Genomic DNA, 18,241 nt, shown 5'->3' with positions numbered 1-18,241 from the left:
AGTGTATCTCTTAGGGAACAGAACATGGCCTTCTCAGTCAGGAGGTTTGCGCTCCCAAAGCAGAACAAGTATGATGTCCGTCCCCTCAGCTCCCCGTCTCACCACAGCGTTGCGTTCCACTCGGGATCGGATCTGATCAACTTTGCCCTCTATCACTCGGGGAAATATTGAAGAATCTGCTCCTTTGCAAAAGAGATAAATTTCTCCTATAAAATAAGAAAAAAAGTTTAATTTAATCATAATATGGGGCAGACTAAATTTTGTTTTCAAATTATGCTGTTATTAAGAAACAAACACAGGGTTACCAGTGCCGAGACTGTGGTAGAGGAGATTTCAATTGACTGGTTAACATGTAAAGTCAGGAAAAAATTAAATCTACAGATTACCCCAAAGCTTCAGTTGATTCCTGCAACCTTAGAAATCTCACAGGAAAGCCAGGAAAAACACTGGCTCCTGAGTGTCCTTTTCGTCACATCTACCCTCTCTCTGGTTAGAATAGGAGGAATAAAATGACCTTGGGACCAGGGAGGGTGTAAGGAAATGAAGGGTGTGGCTGACCCAAAAGTGGAGACAAGAATTTGCCGAAATACCGGGAGGTGAACATCAGACCCCATTAGAACGTGATGTATCTTGATGCAGAACACGACCCCTAGGTCATCCTTCGCATTGACGAGAGTTCTAAGAAATGTCTGTTTTATCATTTTTGCCCCACACCTCAAGTCATGTCCCAATTACTTTGCACATATTTGTGCTGTAGAGGCATGCTTGTCTTCCCTCAAGATAAAAAGATTGTCTCTTCCAGATAAGTAGGGGGAGAGTCTCCAGTATGTGACACAAAGGAGATTAACGAGATGAAAGGCACCAACAGGGACACAACAGGCCCCGGGCACAGAGGGGCTCCTTCTCTTCCAGTGAAGTATCTTCTTTCTGGCCTGCAAAGCCATGTGGCACTTTGCCAGGGGAGTTTTGTTTGTGTTGGGCTCATACCATGGTGGTCTGTGACAGCAACTGCAGAGCCAGGAGAAGGGGAACTGCCATGGTGACTCATGCTGTATTCTTTGTCTTCAGATAGAAAGCTTGGATGCTTGAATGCTGAGCTCCCCGGCCTGTGGCGGATTCCTAGAAATCCTAGATGCTGACGGCCCTCAGAAATATATCCCGGAAACCAAATCAAGAGGCACGGGGACAAGCAGGATATTGTTCCACTGTAGCCAACTCCCCCAGGTGGGGGGTCAGGAGGGGCTGTTGGGAGGCACATTCCTGGGGCGATGGCTTATGAGACCACACCAGTTGGTCTGCACTGGAAACCTGGAACAAGGGTCCGTGACCTCAGCTAGCATGTGGAGCCTACCTTGGCTTATTTCCTTGATACCAGAAAGAACTAACTTCTGTGATTAACTTCTGTGATATACACACAGTGAAAACATTTAAAACACAGTACCATTTAGGCTCATGCAAGTCCTAAAATTAAACCAAGGTTAATGTCAACATATGGCCAGAAAGATGGAATCCAGTGATGTCTGTGTCACCAGGACATGGAGCTAAGTAAGCTGTGGCTGAGCAAAGGTTGGGAGAGAACTGGGAACATGGCCCAGCAACACTGAGCAGAAATCTACCAGAGCAGGAAATACGATCTCCAGAAGATGCCTACACAATGGCACAGGTTTGTGACCTGGGGCTCTTAGTCATATATCAACCAGTCTGATGTTAGAATCCATTTCCGACTATCAGACATTTTTTCTAGCCAATGCTCGTTAGTCATTAGATACAGTTTAGAACAAGAATTGTAGTCCAGAGAATGTAATGATATTATACATTCTTGAACAATAATCCATTTTTTTTCCCTATGAAAATCATGGATGACTCATGGTAATGGCTTGTAAATGGCTTAAGTTTCCGACTGTCTCAACTTGTCAATTCCTCTATACCCACTTTAGATATGGGAGAAATTCAGCCTTAAGATGGGTGAGGAGAGGCTTCAGCATAGAAATATCGAGTATAAGGCAAAATTTTTATCTGCAAAGGACTAGAGCTGAAAGTATTTGGCACCAGCTTTAGATTCTGCTTTTCCAGTTTTGTAAACAAGCAAAAAGCTACTCACCCAGGGCGGTGCACACATGGGTGATGTTATAGTAACTTAAAACAGTACACAGGTGACGTGATGCCACCTACAGCAGCAAACACAGGTGACGCGATGCCACCTACAGCAGCACACACAGGTGACTCGATGCCACCTACAGCAGCACACACAGGTGATGCGATCCCACCTACAGTAGCACACACAGGTGACACGATGCCACCTACAGCAGCACACACAGGTGACGCGATGCCACCTACAGCAGCACACTCAGGTGACGCGATGCCACCTACAGCAGCACACACAGGTGATGCAATCTCACCTACAGCAGAGCATGCTGTGGTACTGAGGCTCAGCTCTGACTGCCACGTGAAGAGCCCTCAGACAGAAAAGCAAGGTGTTAACTTGCTGCAGTGGCTTATGGTTTCCAGGCTCCCCTAAAGGAGTCAACCTTCCGTTAAGTTGTAAAACCAGGGCAATTTTTGTCATCTCTGGGGATGTGTGACTACGTAGAAAACAACTTGTTGAATTAAATGTTCAAATTTCTCTTATAAATTAATTGATGGAGTGGCCAGTTCAGAAGGCATGACAGTCCCCGTCGTAAGCCCGACAGTTCCTCAATGATGCCTTAGAAATATGTAGACATCTGCTCATGGAAGGGATATGCTAATGATGTGAATGCCTTGGCATAAATGCTTAATGTGGCCCAGCTCCTATTCAAGCTTTTGTGATGGACCTTTTTGATGATAAATGGAGGTTGTTTATGAAGGTTCCTGGTATCTATAACCACGCAGTTCAGAAGAATGCATAGGTGGGGCAGAAGACCATTTGTGGATAACTGATGGATCACTTCCTGAGATTGTAATCAGTACTGCAGGCTCAGGAACGTCTCCGTAAGTGATTCAGCTCCTAGACTTCACATTTGTAAGGGGGAAAAAGTCCCAAGGCAAAAAGATTTCCACAATTTAATGCCTTTCCTCTGGATAACTCTGAATGGCTTAAACTCTCAGGAGAGTGTTTCATCAGTGCACGGTGGAGTAACTTTTTGCATTTGGGCAAGTGTCAACACATTTGAATTTGATTCAAATGCCATAAGGTATATGCTTCCTGCTGATCCTACAGGCGAAATCTGTTTCCATGTGTATGGGCAGCATTTATATTATAAATTATTTTGTGCCCCATGACACTTAGTGCAAGTGTCATTGGCGGAGCCCGCTCATGTTCACCACGTTTGATAACCTAGTTTAGAGGTGCAGGAAGCATGCAGGTAAGAGAACCAGCTCTGACACAGTTAGCACAGCTCCCAGAGCAGCCAGAGTGCCTTTACCAGACTCATTATGCAGCACATAGAACCCAACTCCTTGGAAAATGACTCACAGGGTGCTGCTGAAAGCTATGCCGTCAGCAACCTCACAATGCCTTCAATGGTTTTAGAAGAGTGTCACGCCAGGGTGTCATGCGGGGTCTCTGCTCCTGCTCCGCTCGCCGCACAAGAACGCAGGATATGGTGAGGCCAGAAAGGAGCACCCACGGAGCCATAGACAGGGGAGTCATACCACTATATTCTCACTGGCGGCTGGGTTGGAGACACAGGAAGCAGGAGGTACACTAGCCGCAACCTGCCGTCCACTTCTCTGAAATCCGCAACCCGCACTCTGCCGTGGTAACTGCAATCCGCGCTTGCCGGCTCAGCCACCATCCTCTTGCTAGCCCCCATTTTCTGTTAGCGTAGCCACAGCAGTTATACTAGTGGCCAATGGCTCACTGGTTACAGCTGGCAGCCAACTAGCCACAGCTGATGGCCATCCAATCACAGTTGATGGCCATTTACTACCTGAGCCAGCACCTTTCCATGTGAGGCCGAGAGCCTGGAAACTGCACTCCTGGCTCTGTCCCCACAAAGAGAAAACAAAATATAGCTGGTTCCACCAGAAGAAAGCCAGAATGGCTCTGGTTAAGAAAAGCTACTTTGTTTACTTCCCATTGACATGAAAATCTCTCAGCATGAGTGTTAGATACTGGCTGACATAAAATTCCCCAACATGACCTCAGATCACTATTTTAGGCTGAGTCTGTTTTGTTCCAGTGTAGTGGCTGCATTTGGTTGCTCACCAGGCAACTTTCCAAAGAGATAAACACAGCCTGGTTGTGGGGACAGAGCCCCAAAAAGCAGTTTCCAGGCTCTCGGCCTCACATAGAAAGGTGCTGGCTCAGGTAGTAAATGGCCATCGACTGATCAAATGGCCATCAGCTGTGGCTAGTTGGCCGTCAGCTGTAACCAGTGAGCCATTAGCCATGAATATAACTGCCGGGGCTGGGCTAGCAGAAAAAAGGGGGAGCTAGCAAGAAGATGGTGGCTGAGTCTGCAAGCGGCACAGTGAGGGTTGAGAATTGTGTTGCTCCTGGTTCCTGTGTCTCCAACCCAGCCGCCAGTGAGAGTATAGTGGTGTGACTCCCCTACCTATGGCTCCGTGGGTGTTCCTTTTTGGCCTCACCATGTCCTGCGTTCTTGTGTGGGGAGCAGGAGCAGAGACCCCACAGTCCCCGCCTGACGCCCCGCACGACACTTGGCGAAGTCGGCAGGATCCCCTGCACTACACTGGTATTGCCTGGTTTTAAGAAACCAAAAAGTATAAGATCCCACATCTCTTGATAAAATGCCATTTTGAAATTGCATCAGTAAATTGAATTTAGCAGTATTTACTGAGCACTCAGTAGGAGTACTGTGGCGAGTATATTGTCGAGAAAAACATAGGTTGTGCATTTAGGATGCTTTCAGACTAGCCAGGTCAGAAGACGCACAAACAGCTTATCTGACTGAGGCAGCCAGGAAAGGCTTCTTAACCAGGTGTCCTTGGATAGGTGCAAACAAGCAAGAGGGCCTTCCAGGTGGAAAGTCCCCACCAGGTAGTCGGCCTCCAGGTGGAAAAGTTCTCACCAGACAGAGGGCCTCCACATGGAAAAGTCCATGCAGGGCACATTTGGGGTGGCCTGGGAACGAAAGATGGGAAGGCAATTCAGGGCCTCCATCAAAGACCCAGGAGAGGAGTGGCTGCCTGCTGCAGAACAGCCCACAAGGACAAGCATGATGGTCTTAGGAAGACAGCAGGATGACAGAGAGGCAGAGGCTGCAGGTGAGAGACCGTCAGGAGCAGGTGCTGTGTGTGAGAAATGAGAGGGGGATAAAGGCAGACTCTGCAGGACTTTAGTGGAGGGGAAAACCGAAGGCGACTAAACCTGCCAGCCTAAGGTGCCAGAGGGGGAGAAATGGGACCGGGAGGTGCTCAGGGGCTACGTCACCTGTCACTGGTGTGAGAAGTTGTGTGACTGGACTGGGTATGAGGAGTTGTGGGACCCGTACTTGGTGCATCTATGCTTTTTTAGAAAAAAAGAATCAATGGTTCAAACCTTAAAGCTCCTAGAGAATGGAAGCATCGGAATAAAACACAACCACAATGTATAATTTAAGAAATGGAAAGAAAATTCCTACCTGTAGCAGATCTTACAATTACACTCATTCTCCTTCTTACTGAGTCAAAACTCAAAATTTCCAGCAATTCAAACCTGAAACCGAGATGAAAACTTGTTTTGAATACCCAATTGGCTCTTTACATCACGAAATCTGGATACTTCTCAGCCTTTCCACAGCTGAGTGGCTGGGGTAGTCCTCTTCCCTCCACACACAGTCCTTAAAAAAAAAAAAAAAAAAAAATCCCCTCCCTCCACACTCTACCCCCACCTCTCCCTGGAGGATATGGCTGTCAAGCCTCTCTTTGAAGGAGGAATCTGGAAGTAGGATGGTTTACTCCATAGACAAGATGATGGAAAAGTCTGGATTCGTGTGATTCCGTTCCTTGCTGCTGGCACCAGCACCCTGTGGGGAATGGAGGGAAGCGAAGCCCAGGCTCCCACCATTCGCATGGCATGTCTTCCCCTGTCCCACAGCCCAGGGCACAGAAGTTCAGGGGGTTGGTTCACTAAAAACACATTTCTTTTGTGCTAATTCACGTTCCTAAGTTCTGCTGAACACAGACCCACAGGTTGTATCCAAGTTTATGATCCTTGAGAATGAACCAGAGTCCTTTAAGTTGATAAAAATCATTATAAAAAGCAAAGAAGGCTGATATTTAATCAACTTGTGCAGATTCACTATCAGAAGACTCATGATTTCTGTCTGGTGTTTGAAATATTGAAAATAGTTCAGCCACCCCTGACACTACCTCTGAAAACTCTAGGGTCTAGCGTCCCCAGCCGGCAGCTCGGAAGTGACTGTGCAACTTCTGCGATGTCAGTCCTCGCTCACAAGCTGGGAAAGGGGTTCAGAACAGGCCTCCCCAAGAGGTGCCACTTGGCATGTGAGTTCTTTTGGCCTGAAGGCAATTGAGACCCTGCAGGCTCATGGGAAACTTTTACCTCTCCCTTAAAGAATTTCAATTAGACGCCGCCTAGCCCATAAAGTTTTTATGGCTTACGTATATGGCAGGGCAAACTTCTAATTATTAAACATCTGCTCTTCTTCTTGTCTTGAGAATGACCTTCCTCCCCTCTGAAGCCCCAGGGCATCTTATCTCATCCTGAGCTCAGCATGTCACAGAAACCTCATTTTCCCTTTCTGTCTCCGAACCTCTCTTGGATGTGGGGTTCCCATATATACACACGTAATTAAATCCGGTCATTATCTCTTGTTAATCGGTCTCATGTCTATTTGATTAATAGACCAGCCAAAAGACCCTAGAAGGGTAGAGGACAGTTTCTTCCTCTCCCACACTGGTAACAGGGATCCCTGTGAATTCCTCGGCACCACTGCAGTGTGTTATAATTTCAAGAGTGATCCCACCTGGCTTTTCAGTTGGAAACCAGAGCCTGACAGCAGTGTGTCACTCTGCCGCACGCCACCCCCCCTCCCCCCCGCAGTGACCTCATAGATCCTATAAGTCCCCAGCACTGCAGCGAGGAGCTCTGGCTACGCACCTCTAGGACCCAGCAGCCAGAGCTGGATTCAAGGGGCTCACCACTCCCACTCAGCTCGGGGTTTAGTTTTCTTAAGAAGGAAATTTTAAAATCTAGTTTTCTTGAGGCCATGATCACTAAATCTTATGCTCTTTACCACCTGTCCTTGCCTATATCTATTTCAGCATATTTATGTTTATTTATAAAGAAGAGATGGACAACCTAATCATCTGAATCAAAACTCAAGATAGACCGTTTGCCTCTGGGAGCAGTAATTTTAGACACACAGTTCCTAAAAATCAAAAGTATATGGGCAAATACATGGTGATGGAAGGCGAACTGACTCTGGGTGGTGAACACACAATGTAATTTATAGATGATGTGATACAGAATTGCACACCTGAAATCTATGTAATTTTACTAACATTTGTCACCCCAATAAATTAAAATAAATAAATAAATAAATAAATAAATAATAATTTTAAAAAAAAGTATATGGGCAATTAAGATTTGAAAAGTGAAACCATCCAATGTCCAGCTGATTATGCCAAAGCATAGTTCCTCACACTGGTTTCCAGAGGACACTGCTCCATGGCTTGGGAGCTGATTCTCTGAACACAGGATCCTGTGGCTACCCTCTGGGGAAGGTACTTACTCCTCCACCTCATGGAAAGCCAGAGAGTGGCTGGGGGCGTGTTAGAATGTACTAGAAACTTTGAGAGCTCATACAGTAAAACCCGATTTTAGGTGGCTTAACCAAAAGCCTATTTGATGATGCAACACCATCCCACAGGCTGTATTCTAACTGTCCAACTCTTAAATTTCTCTAGACATTCTTGGGGTTGTTACTGAGAAGAAGTTATGGGAGGAGTACAGAGAATATTTGGTTTTTTCCCCCAGTGAAAAAACTTTGTAAAAACGACTCTTTATTACCATCACAATTTAATGTATAGTAGTATCCTTACCTTTCAATGTCATTGTCCCTGTTTAATATCTCCATATAATTGTCCTTTAGTCTTAGGTATGTAAAACCAAGTCTGCAAAGAGAAGGCAAACCCAGCAGTTAATTTGAAATTCTGACATTCCTTTTTCATAGAATACTTCTGTTTTACATTTGGTAAAGCTTTCTCTTCAAAAAAAAAAAAAACATTTCTGGTAAAAGAGACGTAGTAAACTAAATTGTAAACTTAAGAAATTTATTCACTATCTCAAAAAAATTCTCCAAGAACCAACAGAATTTCTGACTTAGCTCACCCTCTCAAGCACCACGTTGATGACGTACATTCTTATTGGTAAGTGTTAACAAGTCTCAGAAAGACAGTAGCAGGTCTGTGGATTAGTCCCTATCTTTACTTACCCATTTTTACTTACTGATCAGTGGGGATTGTTTGGTAGACGTTACATGTCAGAATTAGAAGGACACAGAGAAATTGTTAATCTCTAGACCAATTCTCATTTTACTTAGATGGACACTACAGCCCAGAGCAGGCAGCCAGTCAACAAACGTCTGCAGAGCACTTAATCTATAATACACTCATCCACTAGCATACACGTCAGGTGTTATGCAGGTACGTGCTAGTAGTGCAAGGAAGAAAAGGGCATGGCTTCTGGACTCAAGGAGCTTACGGATGATGAGAGGTGGAAACACATCATTTTAATACAGCACGTAGCCATAATAGTATGAAGGCGCTATAGGACCACGTGGACAGGGCATCTACCTGACCCAGGCAGGAGCTGGTAGGGCAGCTGACCAAAGGCTTCTTTCTTGAAAGATGAGTCTAGAAAGACAGGCAGGAGCAGCCTGCCCTAACTTCTGATACCTATGACTAAATGTGGTTCAGTTTCTGAACTCTCGTTTTCCAAGAAGAAAGAAATCTATCTTTGAGAAATCTCTCCCATGCATGTGTGGATTTATACATTTAATAAAGGCCCACAGTGATACAATTTACATACCTGATGTCATTATTCAAATTGCATGGGAATCACATGTTAGTTTAGTCAACAATAAAAACATTGTTGTAATCAGATGAGAGGTGTTCAAAGTCCACTTATCCAGGATAGTAAAGAGGGAAGATTAGTACTTTTAGTATTAAATTAGAATTGTAAGCTGTGAGAATTGGAAAAACATTTCCCTGACTTGAAATTATGCCACATTCTGGAATATTTAAAGTATTTTTCCAAGTTTGCTTAAAATGTCACATGTCATGAGGCAGCAGGAACTCCCAATAAATGATCTTGAAAGAGGTGCAAGAAGCACATAGACTTAATACAAAGCAAGTGAAGCTAACAGTAAGAAAACCCCAGTATGCCGGCTTCATCCCTCTCCATGCTGTGGGACTTTGGGAAAGTTGCTTGACATCTCTGGGCATCAATTCTCTAGGATAGATGAGGAAGACTTGTTGTAAGGGTGGTTAGGACGGTTCCCATCTTTATAAGCCTGTGATTATTGAGAATGGCGTCTAACTTATTGTGGAGGTAAGGAAGAAAAAACAAGGTGCTTCTAACACCACAGCAGATTGTGTTCAGGACGGACCCACCCCCACCACCGCGAGGTCGAGGAAACACTGAGCACAAAGGCAGTACCTGCTTAGCCCACCCCTCAGCAAGCATCCCAGGCACAGGGGGCTGACTCAGGACACTTCTAGTAGGAGTCCAGCAGGAGTCCATGGTGGGGGTTAAAAAGGACTCCGAGATCAGATCAGCACACCCCTCTCATCTTATAGAGACTTGCATGCAGCCAGAGACGTACCTCTGGACACCCTCGACTAAGGCCACCTCGTCAGGTGAGGACGATATGTACACACAGGATTTCCCCGAGTCTGGTGACTTCCTGGGCCCGTCCACGTCATCGTCATCTTTCACCTGGATGGTGTGGCATAGACAAAGGGCCCGGAAAAACAGTTCTTCTCGCTCCTATAAAAATGCAATACAAAAACCCACACATTTATGGAATAGCAGCTTAAAGTAGAAGGAAAATAAACAGAAGACAATAAACAAACAATAAAGCAGGACACGCAGCTTTTAAGGGTTAGGAAGTTTTAGTTTTGCCTTCGGTGGTCAGGAGGTAGAGAGTAACTGTGGCTTTGGTTCATTCTTGAGCACCTCTGCAGTAATTACGATCAAGACCAATGGGCTATGAAGCCGGAAAGGAAATAAATGTTTAGGGAGGTAAGGCAAGGGGCTAAAGGTCACAAGAGGAGAACCCAGGGGTACTGACCTAGACCAGCTGAGGCAGTACTGCAGGGCCTCTGGGAGCCTGGATTCCCTCGGGATTCCAGAAGGATTTCCCAGGGGTCCTGGGGTGCCACTGTGGCTAAGGGGGGCAAGCAGGGCCAGACTGGCATCACATGTGCCAGGTAGAGAGAGTTCCAGCAAGTGGCAGGAGGGTGCAATATCTGTGGAACGCCTCAGAAAGGCCACTGACCACCTGCCCCTCCCCTCTAAGATGGGGGTGAAACAGTTTTTGTATCAAAATGACCTGAAGTAAATGTAGCTGGAGATATGGTGCACTGGGTCACAAAAGGCTGTCACCACACAGTCCACGAAGGCAACCTACCCTTGGTGCCCTAGGCGACCCCACACAGGGCTCTGCAGCCACCAAGCTTTCTGGAATGGTCTCCTGGCTGACCACTGACGAGACTCACGGTCTCCTCCTGGAAATGCTGAGATTTGGAGTTACAGGCTCAGTGTGTGTGCACCCGTGTGTGTGTGTTTATGTGTATGCATGTGAGTGCAGTGTACGTGTGTCTGTATGTGTGCACACATATGAGGGTATGTATGCATGGGGTATATGTATGTGTGTGCATGTGTGTCTATGTGTGCACATGTGAATGTGTGGGGCACGTGTCTCTGTATGTGCTCACATGTGTGTGAGCAATTGCACATGCACTTTGCTCACAGCCCACCGTTTGCCTCGCTTGTCCCCATTTTTAAAGCTGTTCTGAACACGATATGACTGGCCAGATTTACTGGTGGGAAACGGTGGCATCTCACCATTCTTCTTACTCCAGTCTCTAGAAAATTTGTGTCTTTTTCCTGGATCCCAGAACAAGAGATGACACGAGGCTATCTTGTGAACTGGGACCCCCAGACAGTGTGGCGGTGATGGCCCCTGAAGGGAAAACACCTGCTGGGAGAGCAGCCACCTACCCTCCCACTGACGCCTGGGGAAGAGTCAATCATGTCAATGCCGGAAGCACCAGGGAGGACCTGCCCATTGCAGATGACGTGCGGCACGTAGACGTGGCCCTCAATGCAGCACTCCTTGAACTCCATGTTGTTCTCCGTGAGGGTGCCAGTCTTATCTGTGAAGATGTACTCCACCTGTGGGCACAAGACTTGGCTGGGTGGTCTGGCCAGGAATTCGCTCAGCCTTCTCAGAGAGGGAGAAGGCGCGGCGCACTGCCTCAGACCCCAGGGCAGCCGTGTTTCCTAACATGAATGTTTTCCCCATGAAATGGACTTCTAGAGGTCTTACCCCAAACATACTCGTTTGCTGGGCTGAACTATATGCGTGCTGGATGATCCATCCTCCCCCAGCTTTTGAGTGGCTCACAGAGCCTGACTCAGGCGGTGGAGAGGAGGCCTTTGCTCGCATCGGAAAAACGGTGGTTTTACTTTTCTCTGGATGCGAAGTGCAAAGAACACGGTGTCTCAGTCACCTCCCCATGGATGGAAATGCTGGGTGGAGCCCTGGGGGCGGGAATAGACCTAATTCTTATGTAACAAAGAAATCAAGGCTATAGATAGGATAAACTTATTCTAAAGGTCTGGGAGGTCAAAAATCACAATACCATTTAAGGTTTTGAAGCTAAAATCCAAACAAAAGAACAAAACAAATTTCAGATAGAAAACTGTGAAAAGTGTAAAAACTACATCTAATGTTAAACCCTAAATTTAAATAAACTTAGGTTACATATTCCTCATGGATAACTGAAAGAAAGTGGGGGATTCTGGAACCCGTGCCACACGGTGGGGAGGCGGTTGGGAGTGCATGCACGTCCCGCTGTCAGACACCCGCGGGCCTGAGGGGCGAGGGTGTTGGGGGCCCAGTGTACCCGTCCAGGCTCAGCGCCTCTAATACACAACTCCAGGAGACAGAAAGGAAGCAGAGTTTAACATGATGATACAGTACTGAAGTGTGGGAAGCAGAAAAGACCTCTCCTAAAACCAGCTACTTGTTTTTCAGTGTGCCTTTTCACTTAGGTCTCTCAGCAAAATGTCTTTTTTGTCATAAATCCCACAGCAGAAAATGCCTTTCCATGTGTGCTGGTTCTAACAAGTAAATTATAAGTAGAAAGTAGTGCCCTATGAATTTTTTTTTAAACAAGCTGCCATACAAAAACACTTGCCCAAAACTCTGCTGAGCCTCTCCTCTCGGTCTGGGAAATCAGCAACATGAATAAAATCTGCATCCGTGATAATTCTGTGCCACAGGTGGCTATGTTGTTTGAAGAGAATGACACACGACTTTTTTCAAAGTGAGGATCCACAATAATAATGAATATGTCACAATGTCTCTTCCCCTAAAATAAGCCTTTCCACAGATCTTTGGAGCTCCTGTGTTATAAAGTCATTCTTAGATTTACTCTGAGTAAGAATAATTTGCTGCACTATCACTCTACATTTTTCTTGTTACAGAAAAAATTCTTTCCTCCACGAATTTCTCAGGAGTACACAAAATATACCGTGTATTATTGCAAAGGATATGAAATCCACAGAGGTAAAAATATTCTAGTACTGAGCAACCAAACTATGATTTGTGCCCTGCTGACAGAGACAGTATTCCTAGAGGAATGCATGGAAAGTCAAACTCAGCAGCAAGCAAAATGTTATCTTTTAGTAACAAATATCTTTGACCCAAGGAGACAAAAGCAGTATGTATCCATCAGAGTATAACTACCTATTTACTGACTGCTGTTTTAGGGCCATAAGAGAGCAGATTTCAGCTACTAGTCCAAAACAGCTGTTTGCAAAAATACTCCTCAAAATTTTTTCCTGCTAAAAAAAAGAATAAATCTGTGGATACCAAATGCCCTTTCCTGCAACATAAAGGCTGGGAAAGGGTTAGACTGGGAGTAGTGGGAAGGGCCCCACTAAAGGCCAGAGAATCAAGGCAAGGTCAGGGGGCAAGGTCAGGGGGCCAGGCCTCTCCTTAGCTGAGTTTGGGGCCAGGAAGACAAGGATGAGCACGGGCTCTGCCCTTCAGCCAGGTGGTCTGGGTGGCAGCGACTCCCCACCTGGCAGTTCCATTATATACTATGGTGAGCACCTCATTTCCAGTATCTCATTGTTATGCCCATTTTACAGACTGAGAGGCTAGAGGTGCAGAGAGCTCAGCCCACCTGCCCCAGGCCATGCAGTTGTGGAGCAGGATTTCAATGTAGGTATTTTGAACTCCATAATACAGCAAGCTATTAAACTCCCTGAGGTCTCACTTTGCTCATCTTTATAAGGGGGATAACTGCCTCTCTGTGAGAACTGAGAAGGAATCAGGCATCAAAGCCAAGTGCAATGGCTATGTAGTAGGTACTCAATAAATGTTAGCTCACTTTTACCCCCTCACCCCAATTGACAGTATTAAAACCCAAAATGAGTACCACTTAGGCCATGGATGAGCTTATACCAACCCGTTGATGTAATTAGTTTTGCAAAACTTGTAAATATAAAAGTATTACCAACTATCATACAAATAAAGTTAAAACAAAAAAAGGACTGCTGTTGTCTTTCACCAGTTATAGGTTATATCTCTGTGCATGAATTAAAATGGAAAAGTTGTCATTTCCCCATCTGGATGATTTGCCTGCATGATACGAATCATTTAGAATCGAGATACCTGGGAACATATAACGGAGGGACTGAACTGTCAATGGATTATGAAAGACAATTCAGGAGACACACTGACCTGCCCTAACTCTTCGTTTAAATCCGAGGTGTTAACCAGAGGCCCTTCGCCCATTTCCTCGTCAAACATGTCTTCATCCCAGGTGATGAAATATGAGCCGAGGAACTTCTGCATCTCCACGGTGACATACATGGACACAGGGATGATGTAATTGAACAAAACCATGAAGGCCAGGAAGTCTGTGAACGCCCTGAGAAACTGAGAGAACACTGCGTTATTTCCTGCACCCACGCACCAACACCACAACCATTTAAAACTTAGGCACAAATACACAAGTGCAATTTTGAAATACAAGTATTTCAAATCCAAACATAAGGCTTATTTGGGGGTGGTAGCAGCCATTGGTTACTCGTCTGTCACCTGATTTTAGTGCTGTGATGGGCCTTAAGCCAGGAGCAGGGCAGCATGTCTGCTCTGCAGGGGGGTAAGGATTAAGTCACCTGTTAGACAGGCACACTGTCAGGAGACAGGAGACCTCCCCAAGTGTAGGCGAGCGGGAAACTTTACATTTTGAGTATTCCAAGTTTCCTTTGAGACTCTGACAAATGACCAACTGACTTGATAATAACCTATAGATGCCAAAAATATCAGTCTGGTACAAATGATTTTTCTGTGTAGATCTGTCCTTATCTTGAAGCCATTTAGTTTTATGGGAGGCCCAACTGAACAGAGGAAAGAAGCAGGCACCCTAGTCTGGATTTGCACAAAGCCTTACGCTGTACTGAGTGAACATGGGCATAGGTTTGTACCTGGCGCAGGTCTGGACTCTGGGCCCAGTTAGAAAACTGTTTTAAGTAAAGGAGATTCAATGAAATTATTTTATTAATAATACACTGGTTGGGGGAAATACTTTTGATAAACATGGCAAACTGAATGGGAATCCCCTTAAAGAAAAATGAAACCAATTCTTCCCCTAATTTCCATATCGTCGAAATTCCGTTTTGTTTTTTTCATATACTTACCATAAGCAAGTACCATTTATGTCACAATCATTAATGAGCTTCACCAAGCATCCTCTAAATATGGGACACTGCACTGGGTTTTGGAAACACCAAAGCATTTAAGGTGTATCCTTCTAAATTTACTATGGGAACCAGTATCTTTCCAGACTTACATATTCAAACACACAAAGAAGGCAAGAGCAACCACTATGTACAGCTAGAGAGGCAACTGATACTTTCAAGGTCAATGAATACATTATTACAAAAACTTAATCAATCACAACTTCATCATGTTCTTGTACCCCATTTTCAAAACAATGGCCTACAGGGCATTTGTGATCACTACCAAGGGAATCACTTTCCATACCAGGTTCCTCTGTCTTTCTGATTCGGTTTTCTGATTATACCACGGCTCATCTCGGAATGGTTCACTCTGCCACACATATTTCAGGACTGTATTTATCAGTGCTTTACTGATGAGAATGCAGAGGTACACAATGAGGAACACATTCATTGATCTAAAACATAAGACAGCGATGGTTACTTAGGTATTGCTTCCTGAAGAATCCAGAACTGTGCCTCATGTGTCAAGATGAACACATTGCGAAGAAGCAGGTTAGGAATCGCGCAGCAAAGACATTTAAAGACTCTCCCCACCCCTCCAATCAATGGACACAGTAAAAATGCAAGCTCATTTCTATCTTAGTCCACTCTGTGGTCACTGGTGTCTGATTCTAGAGGCCACAAGGGAAAGAGCTAAGTAAAGGGAAAGTTTTGTAAACAGGAGAGAACTCTACACAACTACATTGCTGACGTGGGTTTCTGCATGGTCTAGGATTCTATCGTTTAAGGAACATCCAGAAATCAATTTCTTCTAGTATAAGCTTCCACCAATGAGTTCCCCATTTAGCGATTACCACCACATAAAGGAAAGAGGGAGGGAGGGAAGTTAACACTAAAGAAAATGTCCTCTGTATAAGAATAATGTTGAATCCTTAGACAATATCTTAGTATATTTTGTAAAGAAGGGGTGATTTTCTAATACCTGTCTATGAAAACTATTTGTCAATGTAGACATCTGGAAACAAAGCATTCTTCTTATAAAGAGCCGAATCTCCATTTTCATATTTGATGTAGCCACAGATTGACAGTGACCCAAGATCACATTACGAGATCAACTTACGAAGAGCAGGCAAAAGACACCTTAAACAGTCTTCTCCCAAAATTTCTAAGTAGAACATAACTCGTTGTGAAATAATTTGTAACCGCTCAGTGGCCCACTTCAAGTCAAGGAGACACCTTAATAAGAGGCAAAGATCAGAAAATTCCAGGCCACGTTTTCTTACAAATTCAACTCTCTCCTTGACTTGTTATTATAAGGATTTTACTGTTTAATAAAAGGGAGACTCTGTGCTCTGCTAATGCTTTCCTTAGTAAAACACATGGGGGTATTCAACACCTAAAGTTCAGAGTGACCCTATTTTGACCTTTTCAACAAACGCTCGGAGGAGCTGCTGGGCATCTGCAAATGACTTCGAAGCAGGACTTTGGGGTGTCCACAGGAGGGAGCTTCGGAAATGGGCTGAAGATGTGTGGCCACTCACATCCCCAGAAGGTAGGAGGTGATCTAAATAACCAGCTCTACTGTCTATCTAGACACCATGAAGAGACTGTTAATAAGGCCAAGAGGAAAATGTTTTCATATCTAGAGTGGTTTGTGACAGTTTTAAGTCACAGATTTTTTTACACTCTTCAATAAATGGGGGACTGAACCTTACTTTTCTACAGCAGATCGTTTTTGGGATTTTGATTGATAATTTAATGCCATCTTGGTTTCCATGCCCGTGTAAATAGCAACACCTATAAAGTAGAAGATTAAATGTCAGAACAATAACACAATTGTATTTTGCCTTTGCACAGTAAGTAACACACAGCTATGGTGAAAATGGAATTTTTAATAAAACAAATCATATTTTTCATTTCACTAGGCTAGCTAGCTGTTCATAAAGAGCGACACAACAGGATGCTTTTGGCTAAAGAAATTCTTTTTTATTTCCTGCATAGAGAACAATCTGTACTTTTTCTAAAGTTCAGATTTTAATAAGTTGGGTTTTCCAACAATAGGACACACTTGTATATTCTTAAGTTGTCTCGTTTTAATTAAAACATCAAAGATAACCCACCCCCAAATGGGAGACACTAGCAAAGAAATACACCCTCTAAACGAAATTTGCTACAAAATTTACTGTGTGAATTCTTCCATGGATTAACTTTATAGGTACTTAATATGCAAGCAATATCCTCAGATGCCATTGCGTGAATGGATTGTGGTTATACATCAATGCTGGTTTTCTTAGGCAGAATTATCTCTGCCATGAAGTCCACAGTACCTCAAAGCACAAGAGATGATTTCATGGTACCACTGTGGATTTTACCTACTTAATGCACCCTTAATTTTAAGGCGATTTTAAAATAATTTACTGGTTAAAACATTTACCAAAGATTTTCTCGGTGTTCTTTAGCGTGGCTCCTCTAAGAAGCAAGTTTTCCGATCCTAATGGCCTGCAAAGGTAAAAATGACCAGAAACAGGGCAATGGAGAAATCAGGGGGAGGCATACCACAAGGCGAAAATCAAGTCATTTGCCTAAGAAACTTCATTTTAAGAGGAAATCATCTAAATGTACATTTGCTTATATTTAGATTAGAAAAGTTATCCTGGGTCCAGGTAAAGATGTGTAGGTCTTTGCCTGTGGGAGCATAACCTGCTCTGCTAGAAGAACTCTGCAGAGTTCCAGGTTTGTGTGCACCTGCTATCCCGGTGCAGTACTTGTTAGAAATACAGGTTCCACACTCCACCCCAGACCTACTGAGCCAGATCTGAAGGTTTTAACAACATTCCATTAGTGATCTCTTGTGGGCTGACAAGTGGGGTCTCTGAACAAGTGTCATCAACAGCACCTGGTAACTTGTCAGAAGTGTCACGATGACAGATAAACCAGAAACCCGCTCCAAACTGGCCTCAAGTTTGAGAACTGCTGGACTGGAGGACCCCCAAATGTTCTGGAAAATTGAAAGACTGGTGTCTTTGACTCATGTGGCTTCAGCTGTTTCTACCACATCCTCCAGGAGACCCAGAGCATCTCATGTAATATAGTCATACTTTAAAGATGAAGGCTGGGATACTCTGTATGCATTTATAAACACTGGCAGTCAAGTCCACAAAGGCCATCTGAATGCAGGTGGCCTATAAATCTGGAACAATCCATGCATTGCTTTTTTGAGGGGAAACAAGTGACAACCAAGGAATTTCAAAATAATCCACGTAAGAACAAGCCCTAAACACTCACTACTAGTGAGCCACAGATAAA

At 44.4% G+C, this 18,241-nt stretch overlaps 1 protein-coding gene across 4 annotated transcripts in view; it reads right to left on the bottom strand.

Annotated features, from left to right (window-relative positions):
* The window catches only part of ATP11A (ATPase phospholipid transporting 11A), a 132,789-nt gene that overhangs the window by 30,115 nt on the left and 84,433 nt on the right, over positions 1-18,241 (bottom strand). For all 4 annotated transcript variants that reach the window (XM_033103990.1, XM_033103991.1, XM_033103992.1 and 1 more), the window contains exons 9-17: positions 17,370-17,434; positions 16,651-16,732; positions 15,240-15,390; positions 13,932-14,129; positions 11,177-11,350; positions 9,777-9,940; positions 7,993-8,064; positions 5,568-5,641; positions 103-206 (exon numbers count right to left, since the gene is read on the bottom strand). In XM_033103990.1, coding sequence (XP_032959881.1) covers positions 103-206; positions 5,568-5,641; positions 7,993-8,064; positions 9,777-9,940; positions 11,177-11,350; positions 13,932-14,129; positions 15,240-15,390; positions 16,651-16,732; positions 17,370-17,434 — 1,084 coding nt within the window. The remainder of the gene's footprint in view (positions 1-102; positions 207-5,567; positions 5,642-7,992; positions 8,065-9,776; positions 9,941-11,176; positions 11,351-13,931; positions 14,130-15,239; positions 15,391-16,650; positions 16,733-17,369; positions 17,435-18,241) is intronic.

Source organism: Rhinolophus ferrumequinum, chromosome 4 (genome assembly GCF_004115265.2).
Source record: "Rhinolophus ferrumequinum isolate MPI-CBG mRhiFer1 chromosome 4, mRhiFer1_v1.p, whole genome shotgun sequence".
NCBI classification, from domain to species: Eukaryota; Metazoa; Chordata; class Mammalia; order Chiroptera; family Rhinolophidae; genus Rhinolophus; species Rhinolophus ferrumequinum.
This window is presented reverse-complemented; position numbering and strand designations above follow the sequence as displayed.